Source organism: Papio anubis, chromosome 13 (assembly GCF_008728515.1).
Source record: "Papio anubis isolate 15944 chromosome 13, Panubis1.0, whole genome shotgun sequence".
NCBI lineage: Eukaryota > Metazoa > Chordata > Mammalia > Primates > Cercopithecidae > Papio > Papio anubis.
This window is the reverse complement of record NC_044988.1, coordinates 49,809,378-49,829,609: the sequence shown is the minus strand read 5'-3', so window position 1 is coordinate 49,829,609 and position 20,232 is coordinate 49,809,378. Positions and strand designations below refer to the sequence as shown.

The following is a 20,232-nucleotide window of genomic DNA, read 5'->3' as shown; positions in this document are numbered from 1 at the left end:
CTACAAGCCAGAAGAGAGTGGGGGCCAATATTCAACATTCTTAAAGAAAAGAATTTTAAACCCAGAATTCCATATCCAGCCAAACTAAGTTTCATAAGTGAAGGAGAAATAAAATCCTTTACAGATAAGCAAATGCTTAGAGATTTTGTCACCACTAGGCCTGCCTTACAAGAGACCCTGAAGGAAGCACTCAACATGGAAAGGAACAACCGGTACCAGCCATTGCAAAAACATGCCAAAATGTAAAGACCATCGAGGCTAGGAAGAAACTGCATCAACTAACGAGCAAAATAACCAGTTAATATCATAATGGCAGGATCAAGTTCACACATAACAATCTTAACCTTAAATGTAAATGGACTAAATGCTCCAATTAAAAGACACAGACTGGCAAACTGGATAAAGAGTCAAGACCCATCAGTCTGCTGTATTCAGGAGACCCATCTCACACGCAGAGATATACATAGGCTCAAAATAAAGGGATGGAGGAAGATTTACCAAGCAAATGGAGAACAAAAAAAAAGCGGGGGTTGCAATACTAGTCTCTGAAAAAACAGACTTTAAACCATCAAAGATCAAAAGAGACAAAGAAAGCCATTACATAATGGTAAAGGGATCAATTCAACAGGAAGAGCTAACTATCCTAAATATATATGCACCCAATACAGGAGCACCCAGATTCATAAAGCAAGTCCTTAGAGACTTACAAAGAGACTTAGACTCCCATACAATAATAATGGGAGACTTCAACACTCCACTGTCAACATTAGACAGATCAACGAGACAGAAAGTGAACAAGGATATCCAGGAATTGAACTCATCTCTGCAGCAAGCAGACCTAATAGACATCTATAGAACTCTCCACCCCAAATCAACAGAATATACTGCAGCACCACATCGTACTTACTCCAAAATTGACCATATAATTGGAAGTAAAGCACTCCTCAGCAAATGTACAAGAACAGAAATTATAACAAACTGTCTCTCAGACCACAGTGCAATCAAACTAGAACTCAGGACTAAGAAACTCAATCAAAACCGCTCAACTACATGGAAACGGAACAACCTGCTCCTGAATGACTACTGGGTACATAACGAAACGAAGGCAGAAATAAAGATGTTCTTTGAAACCAATGAGAACAAAGATACGACATACCAGAATCTCTGGGACACATTTAAAGCAGTGTGTAGAGGGAAATTTATAGCACTAAATGCCCACAAGAGAAAGCAGGAAAGATCTAAGATTGACACTCTAACATCACAATTAAAAGAACTAGAGAAGCAAGAGCAAACACATTCGAAAGCTAGCAGAAGGCAAGAAATAACTAAGATCAGAGCAGAACTGAAGGAGATAGAGACACAAAAAACCCTCCAAAAAATCAATGAATCCAGGAGTTGGTTTTTTGAAAAGATCAACAAAATTGACAGACCACTAGCAAGACTAATAAAGAAGAAAAGAGAGAAGAATCAAATCGACGCAATTAAAAATGATAAAGGGGATATCACCACCGACCCCACAGAAATACAAACTACCATCAGAGAATACTATAAACACCTCTACGCAAATAAACTGGAAAATCTAGAAGAAATGGATAATTTCCTGGACACTTACACTCTTCCAATACTAAACCAGGAAGAAGTTGAATCCCTGAATAGACCAATAGCAGGCTCTGAAATTGAGGCAACAATTAATAGCCTACCAACCAAAAAAAGTCCAGGACCAGATGGATTCACAGCTGAATTCTACCAGAGGTACAAGGAGGAGTTGGTACCATTCCTTCTGAAACTATTCCAATCAATAGAAAAAGAGGGAATCCTCCCTAACTCATTTTATGAGGCCAACATCATCCTGATACCAAAGCCTGGCAGAGATACAACAAAAAAAGAGAATTTTAGACCAATATCCCTGATGAACATCGATGCAAAAATCCTCAATAAAATACTGGCAAACCGGATTCAGCAACACATCAAAAAGCTTATCCACCATGATCAAGTGGGCTTCATCCCTGGGATGCAAGGCTGGTTCAACATTTGCAAATCAATAAACGTAATCCAGCATATAAACAGAACCAAAGACAAGAACCACATGATTATCTCAATAGATGCAGAAAAGGCTTTTGACAAAATTCAACAGCCCTTCATGCTAAAAACGCTCAATAAATTCGGTATTGATGGAACGTACCTCAAAATAATAAGAGCTATTTATGACAAACCCACAGCCAATATCATACTGAATGGGCAAAAACTGGAAAAATTCCCTTTGAAAACTGGCACAAGACAGGGATGCCCTCTCTCACCACTCCTATTCAACATAGTGTTGGAAGTCCTGGCTAGGGCAATCAGGCAAGAGAAAGAAATCAAGGGTATTCAGTTAGGAAAAGAAGAAGTCAAATTGTCCCTGTTTGCAGATGACATGATTGTATCTTTAGAAAACCCCATTGTCTCAGCCCAAAATCTCCTTAAGCTGATAAGCAACTTCAGCAAAGTCTCAGGATACAAAATTAATGTGCAAAAATCACAAGCATTCTTATACACCAGTAACAGACAAACAGAGAGCTAAATCATGAATGAACTTCCATTCACAATTGCTTCAAATAGAATAAAATACCTAGGAATGCAACTTACAAGGGATGTAAAGGACCTCTTCAAGGAGAACTACAAACCACTGCTCAGTGAAATAAAAGAGGACACAAACAAATGGAAGAACATACCATGCTCATGGATAGGAAGAATCAATATCGTGAAAATGGCCATACTGCCCAAGGTAATTTATAGATTCAATGCCATCCCCATCAAGCTACCAATGAGTTTCTTCACAGAATTGGAAAAAACTGCTTTAAAGTTCATATGGAACCAAAAAAGAGCCCACATTGCCAAGACAATCCTAAGTCAAAAGAACAAAGCTGGAGGCATCATGCTACCTGACTTCAAACTATACTACAAGGCTACAGTAACCAAAACAGCATGGTACTGGTACCAAAACAGAGATATAGACCAATGGAACAGAACAGAGTCCTCAGAAATAATACCACACATCTACAGCCATCTGATCTTTGACAAACCTGAGAAAAACAAGAAATGGGGAAAGGATTCCCTATTTAATAAATGGTGCTGGGAAAATTGGCTAGCTATAAGTAGAAAGCTGAAACTGGATCCTTTCCTTACTCCTTATACGAAAATTAATTCAAGATGGATTAGAGACTTAAATGTTAGACCTAATACCATAAAAATCCTAGAGGAAAACCTAGGTAGTACCATTCAGGACATAGGCATGGGCAAAGACTTCATGTCTAAAACACCAAAAGCAACGGCAGCAAAAGCCAAAATTGACAAATGGGATCTCATTAAACTAAAGAGCTTCTGCACAGCAAAAGAAACTACCATCAGAGTGAACAGGCAACCTACAGAATGGGAGAAAATTTTTGCAATCTACTCATCTGACAAAGGGCTAATATCCAGAACCTACAAAGAACTCAAATTTACAAGAAAAAAACAAACAACCCCATCAAAAAGTGGGCAAAGGATATGAACAGACATTTCTCAAAAGAAAACATTCATACAGCCAACAAACACATGAAAAACTGCTCATCATCACTGGCCATCAGAGAAATGCAAATCAAAACCACAATGAGATACCATCTCACACCAGTTAGAATGGCGATCATTAAAAAGTCAGGAAACAACAGGTGCTGGAGAGGATGTGGAGAAATAGGAACACTTTTACACTGTTGGTGGGATTGTAAACTAGTTCAACCATTATGGAAAACAGTATGGCGATTCCTCAAGGATCTAGAACTAGATGTACCATATGACCCAGCCATCCCATTACTGGGTATATACCCAAAGGATTATAAATTATGCTGCTATAAAGACACATGCACACGTATGTTCATTGCAGCACTATTCACAATAGCAAAGACTTGGAACCAACCCAAATGTCCATCAGTGACAGATTGGATTAAGAAAATGTGGCACATATACACCATGGAATACTATGCAGCCATAAAAAAGGATGAGTTTGTGTCCTTTATAGGGACATGGATGCAGCTGGAATCCATCATTCTTAGCAAACTATCACAAGAACAGAAAACCAAACACCGCATGTTCTCACTCATAGGTGGGAACTGAACAATGAGATCACTTGGACTCAGGAAGGGGAACATCACACACCGGGGCCTATCATGGGGAGGGGGGGGGGGGGAGGGATTGCATTGGGAGTTATACCTGATGTAAATGACGAGTTGATGGGTGCAGCACACCAACAAGGCACAAGTATACATATGTAACAAACCTGCACGTTATGCACATGTACCCTACAACTTACAGTATAATAATAATAAATAAATTTAAAAAAAAAAAAAAAAAAGATAGCAGGGAGGGAGGGCCTGCAACTGCAGAGGGGACTCGAATGTTTTCCTTAGGCTGTACACTCAACATTTGAATTTGCTGCTTTCCAAATGGGAGTTGACCCAAGCCTTAGATAAAGTTCAACACATTTTGTCCTTTGTAGACTTCTTCTGTCCTCCAGAGGGGAGGATGAAGAAATTTAGGAGGTGGACATGGCATAGCTTTCCACGCTGTATATGTGAGAGTTCTCCAGAGAACAGAACAAAGAGGATGGAGAGAGAGAGATTTATTTTAAGAAATTGGATCACATAATTGTGCAATCTTGGCAGATTCAAATGTGTAGGGTAGTCTGGCAGGGTGGAGACCATGGACAAAGTGGCAATTGGAGTCCAAAGGTAGTCTGCTGGCAGAATACCCTCTTCTTCAGAGGAGGTATATCTTTCCCTATTAAGGCCTTCAACTGATTGGAGGAAGCCCACCCACATTATGGAGGATAGTCTGCTTTACTCAAAGTCTACTAATTTAAATGTTAATCTGATCTAAAACATATCTTCACAGAAACACCTAGAAGAATGTTTGGCCAAACATCTGGGTTCCCTGGCCTAGGCAAGTTGACATATAAAATTAACCATCATACTGCCACTTTCTAATTGATGTTCTAACACTTTTCAAATATTATTCCTCTTCCATTCTTCGACAGTGGTTTGTGTGTTTTATATATTTTACATAATTTTCCTACCTTTTTTGTTTCTAGGTGAGCAAATCCTAAGATCAGGGTCCACTCCATCATCTTACTAGGAAAAGTCTCTTAGCCATGCTCTGTTTCATAGGAAGAAGTCAGAAATATTTGTACATTAAAAATAACCACATATTTTTGTAGTTTAGCTATTTTTCATGAGCTTACAATAACAGCCCAGGCCCCCTCTTCTTTATTTAAAATCTAATCTTATTTTCAAGTCTCCATTCCATCAAAATTTTATTATCATCTATGGCATAGAATGAGATTTTACATTGACTTCTGCCTTTATTCCCAATTCATCATTTTAGAACCACTTATGGAAAACTCCTTTCTGCCACATTAGCATTATATATATATATATATTCCCAAATCTAATTACTACACATAATTTCAAAGACTATATACTTTAAAAGTTGGTTTATCTAATATTCCCCTATATCACACTGTTTCCAGCATTACTATTAAAGACTCATTTCATTTTCTAGTAGGGATAGTTATGCCAAGAATTCTTCTTCTATACTTTTACATTATTATAATGTATTATTCCTGATTAAATTCATATTTTATCTACCATGTAGAGCATAAACTTCACAAAAAATCACTGGCCCTTGAGGATGAACGAGTAACCAAATTGCAATGAATACAATATTCTGGGACAATATCTTCATACAATGGAAGAGTAAAAGTGGATCAAGGAATTTCTTTTCCCCAATATCTAAGGTAGAGAATAGGTGAGCACCAGCAAAAAATACAACAGCATGCACATGCACCAATAAAATAAAGACAAGGGATCAAGACAGATGTTTAATTCTGGAGTCAAAGCACGTTTTAAAACTTAATAGAATTCTAAAATATGAAACTTTAAAAATTGTGCATAATATGCAATTCAGGACCCTACATTGTATCTTGATTCTGCCACCAATTATGTATAATCTTGAGAAATTCACTTAACTTCTCTAAGCCTCAGTCCCCTTAAGTAAATATAGGGTAGAAATATTCATACAGTTGTATTAAACAAACAAAAACATTTTAAAGCACTTAAGAGTATTTGCCACTGAGCGAGGGCTCAAATATGGTTATTTTCTATTTTTTATATAGATATAAATATCAGAATACTGAACTCTCCCACCTCCTTTCAGTAACATGACAGTCTAAACAACTGCATTCTAGGAAGTGTTCCTAGAAGACTGAAAAATAGTCACCCTTCAGATGGAAGATTAGTCTGAATTGTATATTCAGTCAGGAAAACGCAACTTGTAGAAATATCTGAAAGATAAGTTAATCTCCTAAACTGAAGTAAAATAGACCTGCACATAGTACCCATTTTTCAAGTCCGATATCTGACATACTTCCCCCTTTCCTCCCTGTTTGTCTGGATCCCATTCTTCACTCCCATATCACGTTAGTTTCCGTCCTCTTCCTTTAGAAATCCCCAGTGTTCTCTCCTCTTCACTCCTCATTAACCTGCACTGCCTATTCATATAGCTGATTTCAGTCCTCTTGTGGGTTTTGTCCTTCAATTTCCCCTTAAGAGTACAAAGCCACTAATTAAAAGCAGAAGTTGAATGAAAGTTCTAGGTTTTTCAGAAACTCTTATATATAAAAAACCTCTTTTTATTTTCGTCTGATGAATATTTCCAGAAATGAGGGAATGCCCCTGTTACAACAATGTAACAGCAGCTGTAGGAAAATAAAAGGCAGGTTCCGTTTTACTTGGGGGCTATTACAACATTAACAGAAGCAGGCAGCCACCTACTGGCCATGACAGAGCAAGACAGCAGCCAGGTCTGTGGGGAGCAGGCTTTTCTGTTTATGCAGAAGTGTGTTCCTGGCAGGAGATTTTTCTTCAGAGCTAAAAAGAGGCTCTTTCCTGTCAGGAACTGACCCCAGTACTGAAATAAGCCCATTTCCTTAGGTTTTGTATCACACAGACAGAAAATACTCCCAGCTTCAGGCAGGGCATATTCTCTAAGGGCAATGAACAGCTATGAGGAGAGAGAAAGAGACAGAATGTTTCCCTTGCCTCCAGCCTGCCCAACCTCCCAGGGCCTCCTGTCTCATCCCTCCCACTACGTATTCTGCTACACTAGGAATCAGTACAGCCTGCCAATCTGGGTGTAGAACTGCAAGAGAAACCAGGAAAAAAACCTCCTGTTTGAAGCTACATTAGCTCTTTCTTAAGACTAAGCTGCCAGTTTTACAAATTCCTTCCTATTATCAGATTCTGTCCCTTGACTTTATAATCAGGAGAAAATTCTTACTCTCACTTTGAATAATGAATGAGCTTGCATCAGTTCTACCTAGACTTAGTAGTTAGAGCACTAGCGTAAGTAAAGGAATTTCAGAGATTACAGTGATTGCCAGTTGACACCTGTGCACTATCTATTTGGGTAGAATTGAAATATACTGAGGTAACCTGCTCAAAATTGTAATTGAAGAAGTTCCTCAGGAAACGTGTGTAAATTGGCCCCATGTGAATTTCTCAGGCAGCAGGGTGGGATTTCAATTTGGAAGGCATCTCTCAAATCTCTACCTCAGGTTAGAGACCCAACCATTAGATTGCTTCTATCCTATTGATGGGTTAGAGGACGCTAATTTACATGTTAAAGGGTTTTTGTCCCTTACCTTCCTTTCCTCCCCCACCACTTATGGGGAACCAGGACAGGAGCAAGAGCACACAGCCTGCCTGCCCTCCCTCCCTCCCTTCCTCTCTCTTCTTTTCTTTTCTTTTTTTTCTTTCTTTCCTTTTCCTTCCTTCCTTCCTTCCTTTCCTTCTCTTTCTTTCTTTTCCTTCTCTTTCTTTCTTTTTCTTTCTTTTCCTTCCTTCCTTCCTTCCTTTGCTTTCTTCTCTCTTTTTCTTTTCTTTCTTTTATTTCTTCTGTCCTTCTTTCGTAAACCTATCTCTGTCTTTGTAATTGTATAAAAACTTCAAATATTATGACCCCTTTAATTATTTCGTTGATTTTTTTATGTGCTTTTTTTTTTCCCATTACCTTTTAGGGTGCAAATATTTCATGACTTGGCTCATTATGGCACCTTGACCTGGAAATCTCAATAGCCATATCTTGTTTTATATCTTGGAGATACTAATTTGTTATATATTCTACAGTATTGGGGAACTGAGCAGCAGATCTGGACCGACTGTGCAGGGGTGTTGTAGGCAGCGTGAGCGCTGAGCTGGCCGCCCCACCCACGTCCCACTGTGGACTTGATTTTACTTTTCTTACCCTCACCCCAGCCAAAGCACATCTAGTAGATCTAGAAGGGGTGTGGAGAGTAGGGATCAGTGCCCCCGTGCCTAGGGAGACAGGGCGAGGGATTACTATGTAGCAACAACTGGAGACAGCCATGTTTTTCAAGCCTCAGAAGCAAGGGTAGGAACTTGGCTTTGCTTCCAGTCTTCCTGCCAGGTGATTCATGAGCTGCAGAGGTCAACACCTATTGAAGCCCAATCCAGCACAACCATGGTAAACAACCCCTGTCCTTCTGAATGGAGGCACAGATGCAATTCTGCATTCTTACCAGCTCTTTGGGTGCAGAATCTCATCTGTGCCTCTATTCAGAAGCTTCCAAGTTCTAATTCCACTAGAAGAGACTGCAGAAGGGACAGGGCTCTCTCATTTTTTTTAGCAACCGAAAGTACACATCATGAAATTAAAGACAGACCTCGGGAGACTGAACAATTCCAACAGGAGCCCTAAGTCAACTGTTCAAATCATTGTGATCAGGAGAGAAGACTGAAGTGAATGCTGACAGCACATGTTCTCTAACAGAGATGTGGCCAACATCAGTGTCTCCAGCATGGGTGACCTTGATGCTCTCTCAACTTGAAAGAATTGGAAGTGGCAAGAGTTACTCCAGTGCCAGCTGCAAACTTCTACTTCCTCCCTAGGGCCCAGCAAGTCATCCCAGTGCAGGAATCTCATGAATTTTGGTCATGATGGAGACTTTGTTCAAAACAAAACAAAATGAAACAATACCTTAACAGAGCAGAGATAGGCAGGTGTTTGAGTACATTTACTAGCAAGAGAGGGAGGGGACAGAGCCTTCCCATGAGGACAGGTATTATTAATGTCGACATTGCAAGATCACAATTTCTAATGAAGCAAAGACGTTTGCAAAAGTCAGCCTTGACTTGTTCCTGATCTTAAAGGAAAAGCTTTCCATTTTTCACCATTGACTACAATGTTAGCTGTGGGATTTTTATATATGGCCTTTATCATTTTGAGGCAATTTGCTTCTATTTCAACTTCATTCAGTGTTTTTATCATGAAAGGGGAATTTTGTCAAATGCTTTTCCTTCATCTGTTGAGATAATCATGCATTTTTTTCTTCATTAGTTAATGCAGTGTGATACATAGATTGATTTTTCATGTATTGAGCTTTGTACTCCAGAACTAAGTCCCACTTGGTCATAGTGTATAATCATTTTAATGTGCTATAGAATTTGGTTTGCTTGTGTTCTGTTGTGGATTTTTGCATCAATATTCAACAGGGATTTTAGTCTATGGTTTTCATTTCTTATAGTATATTAGTCTGGCTTTGATTTCAGAGTAATGACAGCCTTATCAAATGATATTGGAAATCTGCCTTCCTCTTCAGTGTTTTGGAAGAAATTGAGAGGAATTAGTGATACTTTTTAAAATGGCAGGTAGAGTTCTGCAGTGAAGCCACATGATCATGGGCCTTTTTGTTGGTAGTGGTGGGTAAGTTTTTGTATATTAATTAAATCTCCTCACAAGTAATAAGTTGGTTCAAATGTTTTATTTCTTCATGAATTAGTGTGTTTCTAAGAATTAATCAATTTCTTCTAGGTTATATAATTTGTTGGTGTTTAATTGTTTATAGGACTCTTTTGTGAGCCTTAACGTTTTTGAGAGTTGACAACGTTCTAGCAGCCCTTGCTCTCGGCGCCTCAGTGTCCACTCTGGTGGCACTTGAGAAGCCCTTCAGCCCGCCACTGCACTGTGGGAGCCCCTCTCTGGGCTGGCCGATGCCAGAGCCAGCTCCCTCTACTTGCTGGGAGGTGTGGAGGGAGAGGTGTGGGCAGGAACCGAGGCTGCACAAAGTGCTCACAGTCCAGCGCAAGTTCCGGTGGGCATGGGGAGTGGGGGTGGCGCAGGCTGCACTGCCAGCCCAGGGCAGTGAGGGGCTTAGCACCCTGGCTGGCAGCTGTGGAGGTTGCACCTGGTCCCCCAGCACTGCCAGCTGGCATGCACCCTGCTCGAATTCTAGCCAGGCCTCAGCTGCCTCCCCACTGGGCAGGGCTCAGGACCTGCGATCCGCCATGCCCCAGCCTCCCCCCACCACTGTGGGCTCCTGTGCCGCCCGACCCTCCCCGACCAGTACCGCTCCGTGTGCTGCAACGCCCAGTCCCATCGACCGCCCAAGGGCTGAGGAGTGCAGGCACGCAGCGCGGGACTGGCCGGCAGCTCTGCCTGCAGCCCTGGTGCAGGATCCACTGGGTGAAGCCAGCTGGGCTCCTGGATCTAGTGGGGACTTGGAGAACTTTTATGTCTGGCTAAGGGATTGTGGATGCATCAATCAGTACTCTGTGTCTAGCTCAAGGTTTGTAAATACACCAATCAGTACTCTGTATCTAGCTAACCTAGTGGGGACTTGGAGAACTTTTCTGTCTGGCACTCTGTGTCTAGCTAAAGGATTGTAAACGCACCAATCAGCACTCTGTGTCTAGCTCTGGGATTGTAAATGCACCAATCAGCACTCTGTCAAAATGGACCAATCAGCTCTCTGTAAAATGAACCAATCAGCTCTCTGTAAAATAGACCAATCAGCTCGCTGTAAAATGGAACAATCAGCAGGATGTGGGTGGGGCCAGATAAAGGAATAAAAGCAGGCTGCTGGCTCCAACCAGCCGCAACCAGCTGGCCTCGTTTTGCACACTGCGGAAACTTTATTCTTTTGCTCTTTAGGATAAATCTTGCTGCTGCTCACTCTTTGGGTCTACATTGCTTTTATGAGGTGTTAACACTTATGAGCTGTTAACACTCCTGAAGCCAGGCAGACCGCGAACCCACCAGGAAGAAGGAACAACTCCAGACGTGCTGCATTTAAGAGCTGTAAGACTCACTGCGAAGATCTGCATCTTCACTCCTGTCAGTGAAACCACAAACCCACCACAAGGAAGAAGTTCCAGACACATCTGAATATCTGAAGGAACAAATTCCGGACACACCATCTTTAAGAACTGTAACACTCAACTGCGAGAGTCCGTGGCTTCATTCTTGAAGTCACCGAGACAAAGAACCCACCAATTCTGGACACATTTTGTACCATCAGTTGTAATCTCTTTTCTTGAATTTCTAGTTTTTGTTGTTTGAGTTATGTCTCTTTTTTCATAATCTAGTTAAGGGTTTGTAAATTTTTTCAAAAATTTAACTCAATTTTGTTAATTTTTTTCTGTTTTTCCATGCTCTATTTCATTAACTTTGCTCAGGTGTTTATTTCCTTCCTTCTCTTAGCTTTGGGTTTAGTTTGTTCTTTTTTTACTTAGAGTTTAAAGTTAGGTTGTTGATTGAATCTCTTCTATTTATGTTTTTATAGTTGTAAAAGTGTATGCTTTTACAGCTGTAAATTTTCCACTTAGTACTGGTTTCCAAAACATTTGGAATGTTTTGTTTAAATTTTCATTTATCTTAATATATGTTTTAATTTCCTTTTTAAATTTGTGATCCTTGTATTTTTATCACATTTAGATATACATGTGTTTTCTTTCTGTTCCTGTGCATTGGGATGCAAAATCAGACCACTTTTACTTTCTAAAAAAAAAGTGGAATGAAGAAAGAAAAATCTGGTCTTGTGAATGCTATATGGAAACATTGTACATTTCATTTGTTTTGTCATGCTCACCTCCCTTCATTAATATAAAATTGAATATATAAAGGAAAAGAACCTGGGGTAGAAAAACAAATTTGCACAGTAAAACACCACATGAAGAGAGGTTATACATAATTTCTCAATAGAATCTCAAGTGAACAAAGAAAAAAAATGCTGCTTTCCCAGTGTTGGATAGACTAAGAAAAATAGCTTGCTCAGAAATAATGAATATTCTCAGGATGTGATGATTAGAATGAACTCTAAAATTTAATAAAAATGATTGGATAAACTAGTAAAAGTTACCAATTTTTGCAAAATACATTTCTGAACAGAATACTCACCTATTAAAGAAACTTGTATGCCAATTTCAAAACTTTGCACATTTTAATTGTTTAATTATAGGAAAAGTTTATTTTAATCATCAAAATAAGGGATAATAACATTTATTTGATTTATAAAAATCTGATTCTCCTGTGGAATTAGTGAGGTCTTCAAGGAGATAAGGCAGGCCCTATATGGTGGTACTATCAGTATACCAAAACTTGTTTGGCATTTTCTGTTTATTATTAAACTCTCTCAAACTCCTAGTAATTTGCCCATTTTATAATCACATTATTTTTTTTTGCTCTTGAGATGTTTGAGTTCCTTGTGTATTCTGGAATCTAATTCCCTGTTAGAATTAAATGGGATTAACTCCTGATCCCATATTAATCAAGCTACACTTTGTCACTTCAGAACAGAGGGTGTCACTAGAGATGTGAAACCTCAGGATTTTAAGGTGAGATGGTACTGTGAAAAGGATGAAAATAATATTGGTTTTGTAATTTAAATTCCCACACCCATTATACCTGAGTATAACTTGGATTTGCACTCCGAATATTGGCACCAACTGAAAGAATCATACCTAGTAAGAAAATAAAGTATGTTTTCCAAAAACATGTCCTTGTGAAAACATGGAAATCTAGATGACCTAGTGTTTGGTGATAACTTTAGATAAAATACCAAAAGTATGATTCATTTTAAAAAATGATACATTGGATTTTATTACAATTAAAACTTCTGCTTTGCAAAAGACACTGTCGTGAGAATTTGAAAAGCCACATACTGGGAGAATATATTTGCAAAGACATCTAATAAATGGCCGTTATCCAAAATATACAAATAATACATATACATATAAAATGGAGTACAATTGACACATTTAAAAAATGATATCCTGTCATTTGAAACAACATGGATGGAACTGGAAGTCATTGTGTTAAGTGAAATAAGCCAGGCATAGAAAGACAAACTTCACATGTTCTCACTTACTTGTAGGAGCTAAAAATTAAAACAATTGAACTCATGGAGATAGTGAGTAGAAGTGTAGTTACCAGAGTCTGAGAAGGGTAGTGGAGGAGGAAAGAGGGAAAGGCTAAGGGATACAAAAATACTGTTATATAGAATGAATAAGATCAAGTTTGATAGCATAACATTGTGACTACAGTCAACAATAATTTATTGTACATTTAAAAATAACTAAAAGAGTATAATTACATTATTTGTAACACAAAGAAAGGATAAAAGCTTGAGGTGATTTACCCATTTACCCTGATGAAATTATTACTCAATGTATGCCTGTACCAAAACATCTCATGTATCCCTTAAATATATACTTCTATATACCCACAAAAATTAAAAATTAACATATATGTGTGTGTGTATGTGTGTGTGTGTATATATATACATATATTCGAAGAATACTTAAAACTCAGCAATAAGTAAACAAACAACCCAATTAGAAATTAGGAAAAACCTCCGAATATACTCCTAACCAAACTAGATATAAAGATGGAAAATAACATATGAAAATATGCTCAGCATCATACACTACTAGGGAATTGCACATTAAAATAATAATGAGATACCACTACATACATATTAGAATGGCTAAATTCCAAAACATTGACAACACACACATTAAGTTGGGAGAAGTGTCCTTTGAGATAATCAATTCCCTTGTTTCTTCTAAGAGACATGATAAGAAAAACATTGACCTCTTGAGTTTATGTATACATTAAGGGAGAGCTTGAGAAATAACACTTAACCATTATGTGGAGAGTATACTGTAGTCTTTTAAATTTGCCTTTTTAATGCACAAACTCATGCGGTTGGTGTGTGTCCCATGACTCTCTGTGAAGGCTGTATTCAGCAAAACAAAAAGACACCCTTGATCAGAAATGATTACTTTTCTTCTAGCCCATGATCATTTGCTGCCTTTGATCTACATCTGTTCCACTTTCTTGCCTCTTTTCTTCTCCATTCCTTAATCTCTACCTTGGCTGGGCTGAATGTGGGTAAGTTGCTTTTTGTCCTTGTTTTTTCCCATTAATATATTGCTTCCTTTTTATACTTTTATCAAATTTAGATATACATTTGTTTTGGGGTTTCTTTTGTCCCACTTCTTTAGGATGCAAAAAGTGGACAACCTTTGTTTTCAATAAAAATGAAAATGAAAATGAGAAATAAAGGTTTCTGCTGTCCTGCATGTAAAACAATTGTACAACACATTTATGTGATCACATTTACATCCTATTATGGACATTCAGGACAAAAAGGGTTTCCTTTAGTTTGATAAAAATGAACCAGAATTGGAACATCTGCAGGTCCTTTGGAAATTTAAATTTTAGTGCCAAAAAATTTGTTTAATCAAATTAATGTTTTTTTCTTAACTACATATACTCATTCCGTATGATATTGCTCCCAATGGTGTAAAAGTTATTTCTGAGTGTGGAAACAAATCTCAGGTATTTCGGTGATTGGTAACACTCTAAAACTCAACTCTCTGACAAAACCTTATTCCTTAGTACTTTTTTTTTCCAGTGGGTTTTCTTGTGTGTCACATGAAAAGCACTGACATTGAGTTCATGGAAGATACAAGGTATATAAGATCAGCGTTACACACCTATGTCAAATGGGTGCTGTGATTGGAGGAATTTCCAAGGTTTACTAGATGTCAAAGTCATATCATCTCAGGTGGCCTCTGTATACAAATGGGCTGTCAGCAGCCATCTTATGAATGTTGCTTATGTTTAATCCTTAGCATTTCTGACTGTGTTGTGGGCTTTAAGAATTAAATGCAAATACTTTATATTTTATTATTTAATTCTACTAAAGGTGTTCAAATACATCAATAATTGTCAAGCACTGAAGAGAAAAAAAATCTAGACAATATTTGGATGAATATCTAGCAGCTAGTGAAGTTAAACATTTTCTAACATGAAGGAAAATTAAAAGGTAAATAGACTAAAAGAAAATGTTAAAAAAATTAAATTTTAATAGTCTTTAGCAGTTTTAAATGTTTTTAAGTATTTTATTGTATTAAGTATTATTATGTGTTTTTATAATTTGTTAATTTGCTGATGTAATTGAACATATTACATTTTATATAGGTAAATAAATCACTTTAAAGACAAAAACAAATTGAGTTAAATGCCTATGGGTTTTAAATTTAACTATTAACTTTTAGCTTAAAATTTTCATTTGGTCTTTCTTTCTTTCTTTTCTTTTTTTTTCTTTTTTTCTTTTTTTTTTTGAGATGGAGTCTCACTCTGTCGCCCAGGCTGCAGTGCAATGTTGCAGTCTTGGCTCACTGCAACATCTGCCTCCCGGGTTCAAGCAATTCTCCTGCTCCAGCCTCCCGAGTAGCTAGGATTACAGGCACCTGCCACCATGCCCAACTAATTTTTGTATTTTTAGTAGAGACGGGGTTTCACCATGGTGGCCAGGCAGGTCTCCAACTCCTGACCTCGTGATCCACCTGCCTTGGCCTCCCAAAGTGCTGGAATTATAAGTGTGAGCCACTGGGCCCAGCCCATTTGGTCATTCTTAACACTAAGTTGAATTAAAAGATTAAACTTTACACTCCTTATAAATAGATATGTAGAGTACCTCAACAAATATATGGTGTATCCCTGTTATTAAAACTTAATGGGACTTTGAATTAGAAAGAAATTTCTAAAAAGCCTATGGGGCAGGGAAAGAGGAGGTAATAATGAAAATAAAAGTGGTTGAGAAACTGCTCTATACCCATGTAGACATGACACAAAGGAAAGCCAAAAGAGAAGTAGAAAGAAACATGAAGACGTTCAGAAAATGGAAGCTAGTATGTTCCCTATTTAAAACCTATGCACAGAGCAAGGTCTTCAGAAAACTTACAGCCCAGGGTTCAGGGTTACTCCTCATCAACCAGCCCAGCAGCATCTTCAGGATTCCCAATGGCATTGCCCTTTGCTTTAATGATGGCCCTGCTGGTGCTTAGCTACAAGTCAAGCTGCTCTCTGGGCTGTAATCTGTCTCAAACCCACAACATGAATAACAGGAGGACTTTGATGCTCATGGCACAAATGAGGAGAATCTCTCCTTTTTCATGCCTGAAGGACAGAAATGACTTTGAATTTCCCCAGGAGGAGTTTGATGGCAACCAGTTCCAGAATACTCAAGCCATCTCTGTCCTCCATGAGATGATCCAGCAGACCTTCAATCTCTTCAGCACAAAGGACTCATCTGCTGCTTGGGATGAGACCCTCCTAGACAAATTCTACATTGAACTTTTCCAGCAACTGAATGACCTGGAAGCCTGTGTGATACAGGAGGCTGGGGTGGAAGAGACTCCCCTGATGAATGAGGACTCCATCCTGGCTGTGAAGAAATACTTCCAAAGAATCACTCTCTATCTGATGGAGAAGAAATACAGCCCTTGTGCCTGGGAGGTTGTCAGAGCAGAAATCATGAGATCCCTCTCTTTTTCAACAAACTTGCAAAAAAGATTAAGAAGGAAGGATTGAAAACTGATTAAAAATGGAAATGATCCTCATTGACTGATACATCATCTCACACTTTCATGAGTTCTTCCATTTCAAAGACTCATTTCTCCTATAACCACCACGAGTTGAATCAAAATTTTCTAATGTTTTCAGGAGTGTAAAGAAGCATCGTGTTTGCCTGTGCAGGCACTAGTCCTTTACAGATGACCATGCTGATGTCTCTGTTCATCTATTTATTTGAATATTTATTTATTTAACTATTTTAAATATTTAAATTGTTTTTTATGTAATATCATGTGTACCTTTACATTGTGGTTAACATAATAATATATGTTCTTCATGTTTGGCCAATATATTAATTTCCATTTTTACTAAATTTTTACTATACAAAATTTTTTTGTGTTTGTTTATTCTTTAAGATAAAATGCCAAGCCTGACTGTACAACCTGACTTAAAAATAGATGATTTAATTAAGTTACCTATCATAATTTTATTCAAGTTATAGAAAAATACATTTTTCCATACCAGGTTATATGTTGCCTTCAGGATATAAACATGAACATAAAAACTACAGTTCCTGTTCTCTTGTATATTTGACTTTTGTCCAGAAAGAAATCTAAAAATAATAATAATACTGAATTAATATCAGTTATGCTAACTGCTGTATAGTGAGGAAGTCAAAAAGCAATGAATTTTTCTTAGCAGAAGGTAGATTGAGACATGTCTGGAATTAAAAGAAGAGATATTCTCTATAAACTGACTTTCAAACATGTAATTGAAAATGTACATTGCTAGTCAGATATATGAGTTTGCAGTTTCCAAGGAATACCATATCTGGAAGTTCCTAACTGGCAATGGAAAGGCCAAAAATGAAGGCTGTCATTTGGGGAGCAAGTGGAGAGGGAAAAAAAAGACTTCAACTGGATTCTGAGTACCTTCCACGATTTTAAAGTAGGAGAACAGAAGAGACACAAAGAAAACAGAGGTGAAATACCTTAACAGCAGAAGGACAAGAGGGAATGGTGATAAAAGCATATTTAGAAAATAAATGTGCTTAGAAAAAGAATCAATAGACTTATGGAAAATGTGAATTAAAACTGAGCACTACAGCAAGAAAAGAGATGGCAGTGCAGAGCTTACTGAGAGCTGGATTGATAGAATTAATCAGCAGAAGCCATTTTGGGGTAGGTAGAAGAATTAATGAGAAAAGAAAAATCAAGATAACACATATAGAAAATTGTGGGAGATCTGCCTTTGTAAAGGTGGGAAGTAATAAGTTGGACTCCAAAAAAATGTGAATTATCTTTTATCTGCATAGTGTTTCCCTTTTGAAAATATATGTCACTGAATAAATTTCATAAATGTGATTCACTGGTAAATCACATTAATACATTTAATATTTTATATATTTAAAGCATAAAATATAACAATAGTAATTAATCATTATTTTGATTAATACTCTGTTAATTGTCAGTAAAAACTGACACATTTCTATCATAAAATAAAATCAGAAACTGGAAAAGAGATTCTCTTTCTCAATACTTTGGGAATGGGGAAAGGATTCCCTGTTTAATAAATGCTACTGGGAAAACTGGAGAGCCGTATGCAGAAAACTGAAACTGGACCCCTTCCTTACACCTTATATAAAAATTAGCTCAAGATGGATTAAAGACTTATATAAAACCCAAAACCATAAAAACCCTAGGAGAAACATAGGCAATAGCGTTCAGGACATAGGCATGGACAAAGATTTTATGATGAAATCACGAAAAGCAACTGCAACAAAAGCTAAAATTGACAAATGGCATCTAATTAAAGAGCTTCTGCACAGCAAAAGAAACTATCTATCATCAGAGCGAACGAGCAGCCTAGAGAATGGGAGAAAATTTTTGTAGTCTACCCATCCGACAAAGGTCTAATATCCAGAATGTACGAAGAACAAAAAAAAATTAAAAAAAAAAAAAAAAAAAAAAGGCCCATCAAAAAGTGGGCAAAGACATGAACAGACACTTCTTAAAAACAGATATATATGTGGCCAATAAACATAAAAGAAGCTCAGCATCACTGATCACTAGAGAAATGAAAACCAAAACCACCGTGAGATACCATCTCATGCCACTCAGACTGGCGATTACTAAAAAGTCAGGAAATAACAGATGCTGGTGAAGCTGTAGAAAAATAGGACAGATTTTTTAAATTCTTCCAAAAATGCCTTAGTGATTTTGAGAGGGCTTGCATTGTATCTGTGTATTGCTTTGGATAGTTTGAAAATCATAACAATGACAGGCTTCCCAATCCACGAACAGAAATGTCTTTTCATTTCTCTTAATTTCTTTCAGCAGTGTTTGCTAGTTTTCAATATATAAATCTTTTTCCACTTTGTTTAAGTTTTTTCCTGAGTACTTTACTGTTTTGATGCTATTGCAAATGGGTTTTTTTTTTTTAAGTTTCCTTTTCAGATTTGTCCATTGTTAGCATATAAAAATGCTACTTATTTTTGCATCTTAATTTTATATTTTACAACTTTGCTGAATTCATTTATTAGTTCTAATAGTTTGTATGTGAGTGTGTGTATGTGTGTAAACTTAGAGTTTTCTACATACACGATCAGGCTATCTGAAAAAAGATAATTTTACTTCTTCCTTTCCAATATGAACGCTTTTTATTTCTTTTTCTTGTTAATTGCTATGGCTAGATCTACAAATGTTATGTTATATAAAAGTGGTAAGAGTGGCCTCCCTGCCTTGTTCCTCATCTTAGAGGAAAAGCTTTCAGTTTCTCACCATTGAATATAATGTTAATTGTGGGATTCTCGTATATGGTCTTTATTATGTTGAGCTAACTTCCTTTTATTCCAAGTTTGTTGAATGTTTTTTATCATGAAAGGATATGGAATTTGGTCAATTTCTTTTTCTGTATCTATAGAGATTATTATGTATATTTTTCATTCATTTTGTTAACGTGATGTATTGCATTGATTAATTTTCATATGCTGAAACATTCTTCCAACCGAGTAGTAAATCCCCCTTGGTCATGATGTATAATCCTTTTATTGTGCTGTTGAATTTGGTTTACAAGTATTTTAGTGAGGATTTTTGTATGAATATCTATCGGGGGAATGGATCTGTAGTTTTCTTGCAGTATCCTTGTGTGGCTTTGACATCAGGGAAATGCTCGTCTCATGAAATGAGTTTGAAACTATTCCTTCCTCTTCAATTTTTTGGAAGATTTTGAGAAAGATTGGTGTTAATTCCCTAAATGTTGGATAGAATTATCCACTGAAGCCATCCGATTATGTTTTGCTGTTGTTGTTGTTGTTGTTGTTTTTGTTATTGGGAAGTTTGATGACTGATTCGATCTCCTTACTAGTTATAGGTCTAGTCAGATTTTTTGTTTATTCACAATTTGGTCTTGGTAAGTTGTTTGTTTCTAGGAATTTATATATTTCTTTCAGGTTAATCAATTTGTTGGAGTATAATTGCTCATAGTAGTCTGTTATAATCC

The 20,232-nt window shown here is 37.3% G+C and overlaps 2 protein-coding genes across 2 annotated transcripts; both read left to right on the top strand.

The window, feature by feature from the left end:
• The first annotated feature begins 9,950 nt into the window (after positions 1-9,950).
• LOC116270095 lies at positions 9,951-14,431 on the top strand. Its single transcript, XM_031654760.1, has 2 exons — positions 9,951-10,713; positions 14,373-14,431. Exons 1-2 carry the CDS (start codon positions 10,080-10,082, stop codon positions 14,429-14,431), a joined length of 693 nt encoding a protein of 230 aa, XP_031510620.1. The 5' UTR covers positions 9,951-10,079.
• A 1,249-nt stretch (positions 14,432-15,680) lies between these two features.
• LOC101021706 (interferon alpha-14) lies at positions 15,681-18,370 on the top strand. Its single transcript, XM_003911662.4, has one exon. It carries the CDS (start codon positions 16,090-16,092, stop codon positions 16,747-16,749), a length of 660 nt encoding a protein of 219 aa, XP_003911711.4. The 5' UTR covers positions 15,681-16,089; the 3' UTR covers positions 16,750-18,370.
• The last annotated feature ends 1,862 nt before the right edge of the window (positions 18,371-20,232 follow it).